General features: G+C 41.9%; 1 protein-coding gene across 1 annotated transcript; it reads right to left on the bottom strand.

Moving 5' to 3' along the window:
* Window positions 1-550: 550 nt before the first annotated feature.
* On the bottom strand, window positions 551-1966 carry LOC147636836 (uncharacterized). Its single transcript, XM_086799853.1, has 4 exons — window positions 1488-1966; window positions 1201-1329; window positions 902-1075; window positions 551-685 (listed from the first exon to the last, which is right to left on the bottom strand). Exons 1-4 carry the CDS (start codon window positions 1722-1724, stop codon window positions 578-580), a joined length of 648 nt encoding a protein of 215 aa, XP_086655979.1. The 5' UTR covers window positions 1725-1966; the 3' UTR covers window positions 551-577.
* Window positions 1967-3327: the final 1361 nt, after the last annotated feature.

The following is a 3327-nucleotide window of genomic DNA, read 5'->3' as shown; positions in this document are numbered from 1 at the left end:
AAACTTCATTATTGTATAGAAAAGGGGAATAAACATTAAAAATTAAAGAAAGGGAAATTTAAATGCATGCATGCATGCATGTGCTATATGCATTTCTACACATTGAACCAAATGCGCACACACAACACCCACCCCGCCCCCCCTCTTCCTTCTCTCCCTCCTTGAGATTAAGAACCTTCATTAAAGATGCCTTCTTAACACCCCACTAAACAATATGGATGAGAAATGACTAGGGTGAGGTAAGACTGCCTAATCTATGGATGTCTATTATTCTCTAGGAATCAAGGGGGTTGGTGAAAGCAAATGTATAACGACCCTTAGATCTTGTAGTGCTATTTCAATATCAATAATCCATGGATGCCTATTATTCTCAAGGGATCAAGGGGGTTGGAGAAAGGAAATATATAATGAGCCTTAGATTTGTAGTGCTATTTCAATATCAATAATAGATATATTCTGATTTGTTTTTGAAAATAATAGTGATGCAAAAGATGGAATTTCAATTTAAAGCAAAGTTATTACAGATAAGACTATAAATCAATAGAGCTGGTTCTGCCATGCTTGTTGTTTTACATAGTCAAAAAGAGAAAATTAAAAATTTTAAGTGTCCATATTTGATGCTTCCTTTTGAAGAGTTGTGAGAATAAGGGTTCTTAGTTGATCTGGTGCCAAGCAGTGTTCCCTTCTTTTTGAGAGAAACACAAGCATAAAATGAGGCATTTGAGAGAAACATAAGCATAAAATGAGACAAACATGCACATGCATTTGAAGATCAAAAGGAGAGCTAGAGTTCAAATGCGCATGCATATCAAGGTAAACATATATAAATCTAACAAAATATAGATAAGGTAAGGTTGTGGAAGATGATATTTGTTAGCAAAATGTTTTGAACTAATCTCACTTCCATGGCAAGGGCGTCGAATGTGAACATGTCGTCATGGCAGGCAACGCTAGCCTCCGACACGTTCAGCTTAATACTCTCGAAACTCTCGAGCAAGGCTACGAGCAAACCCGGCCACTTCTTGCAGGCGACGTGAATCATGTACAAGCCATGCTGTAGTGTAACAACGCGTACCTGTTGACGAGAATAACAAAACACGAGAACGTAAAAATGGTTTAAGGTTTGGATGTGCCATGTTTATATCATCATTTATAATAATCAAAGCAGGATCTAGCTGCAGATTCACACAATATAATTACCAAGGGAATTGCAGCATCTTTGAGGTTTTGACGCGCACTATGAAGCCTAATCTCCGAAGTAAGGTGGGCGATGCGCCCCTTGAGCTCTTGGATGTACGCGTATGCTTTGAGATTGAGCGTCGATGTCGTCTGCGAAAGCAATCATGATGCTCTCCTAATTAAGTTAGAAATTAACCCTACCTTACGACGGAGGCTAATTCAGCTGCATACTCTAATTGAAAGAGCTATTACGATTAAGATTAAATTAAATACACCACGAATTTTCATAAAAGAAATACGCTACTCACATCATTTCTATCCTTTTTAGGGCTTACTGTAGCTGCTGTGCCTCGACGTGATCCTTGGAGATTCTGGCGAAGTGTTCGCCTCAGCGTTGTTAAGGGTCTTTTGGGTTTAATTGGACGTCCGCGTAAGCTGCGATCGGTCCCGTTAGCGCAATTTCTCAGAACCCTTGCTGCCTGCAGCGGCAAGCTTGATTTCTGATCTATTATCTCATCGTGATTATCATCGTTAGCAGTCCTCATCTGAGGCCCGTAGAGCTGTGCACTCGTTGCTGCTCGATTCCATGTTATCCCTGCGTTAACAAAAAGATGCAATAAATCAAGCCAGGATGAATATTTGTAGAATCGCTAAGACGAGCTTGACTGCAGAAAAATACGCAAAAAAAAAACACAGAATTTTAGCAATACAGAGTGATAGAGAGACTGCGACATCCCCCATTATAGAGAGTAGTTTTATCGTCTGCGAAGGCCACAATGATACCGAATACATAATTGAAAAGACCACGTCCTTGAAAACATACATAACAACATCCTACTATAATCTACCAGTGAATTTGAAGTAAATGTACGCTCACCTAGTTAAGCTAAAAATCAAACAGAATTGGCTTTCTTTTTTGGACTAAGAGAGAGATTAGATATCTGTTTTTGGTGTCGATGATCCCTAGTAGTTGTAAACTTATAATGTTGTCTGTGCCTATACTCTCGACAAAAGGAAACAACACATTCACAACGAAAGGACTAAATGATGCGTCCCACCTCTGGTACAGATATTCTCTCGTGCTTGATAAAAATAGAACAATACAAAACATGGACGGATGGACGTGTAGCCTCAACCAGAGTCAGCTGTTGCAAAGGAGCGCGAGCAGTACCTAGTGTGTGTGATGGATATGAGAGAGAGAGATCAGAGAGAGAATTACAAAGAGAGAGAGAGAGAGAGTCAGCTGTTGCAAAGGAACGCGAGCAGTACCTAGTGTGTGTGATGGATATGAGAGAGAGAGAGATCAGAGAGAGAATCACAAAGAGAGAATCACAAAGAGAGAGAGAGAGAGAGAGGGGAAGTGATGGGTAAAGAGAGAGAGTGTGATGGGTCTAAGAGAGTGTGTTGATGGGTCTTTGAGACAGATAGAGAGAGAGAGATAGAGAAAATACGAGAGAGGGAGAGATACGGGGCTTTGCTTCTTCAAAAGACAGAGAAAGAGGGAGAGGGAGAGAGAAGTATTAACGGCAACACGAGGGCATCGATGAGTTCAAAGTGAGAGAGAGAAGATAGAGAGAGAAGATTGCGAATCGCGATCCGAGAGAGTACGTGTGGGGTGGGGTCATGCGTTTCCCGGCAGATTTGTCAGCGGTCGGAGCCGCTTCACGAAATCCAAAACACACGATGGAGAAAGTCTCCTTTGTTGTTAAGCCTCTGCGTTAGGAATGCTTAATATTCCCCCTCTCTCTAAACGTCAAGAGTCTGCTCTCCAAATGCATGCTTTGCATGGGCGACCTTAATGCCCCTGTATTACCAGTACATGTACAAAAGTTTGAAAGCCTCCACCACCCCGGCCCCCCTCTGGACTATTTGACACCCCCTTTTTTCAAAGGGGATCAATGGCGGACATTGTCGCTCAAAAATCGAGGATCGGGGTGGGCCGTCGGATTTTTGTTATCCATGTGTAATCCCTGTGAAATCTAAGTGTGAACCCTGTGTGATCCCATCTTGTGATCCCTGTGTAAAGGGAGCCAAATGCCAAGATGGGATCACACTTGGATTTCACATGGATCACAAAAAATCCGACGGCCCACCCGATCCTCGATTTTTGAGCAACAATGTCCGCCATTGATCCCCTTTGAAAAAAGG

This window comes from Cibotium barometz, chromosome 7 (assembly GCF_041138505.1).
Source record: "Cibotium barometz isolate CiBa-2024 chromosome 7, ASM4113850v1, whole genome shotgun sequence".
NCBI classification, from domain to species: domain Eukaryota; kingdom Viridiplantae; phylum Streptophyta; class Polypodiopsida; order Cyatheales; family Cibotiaceae; genus Cibotium; species Cibotium barometz.
The sequence above is the reverse complement of the archived record's forward strand: the minus strand, read 5'-3'. Positions and strand labels throughout refer to the sequence as shown.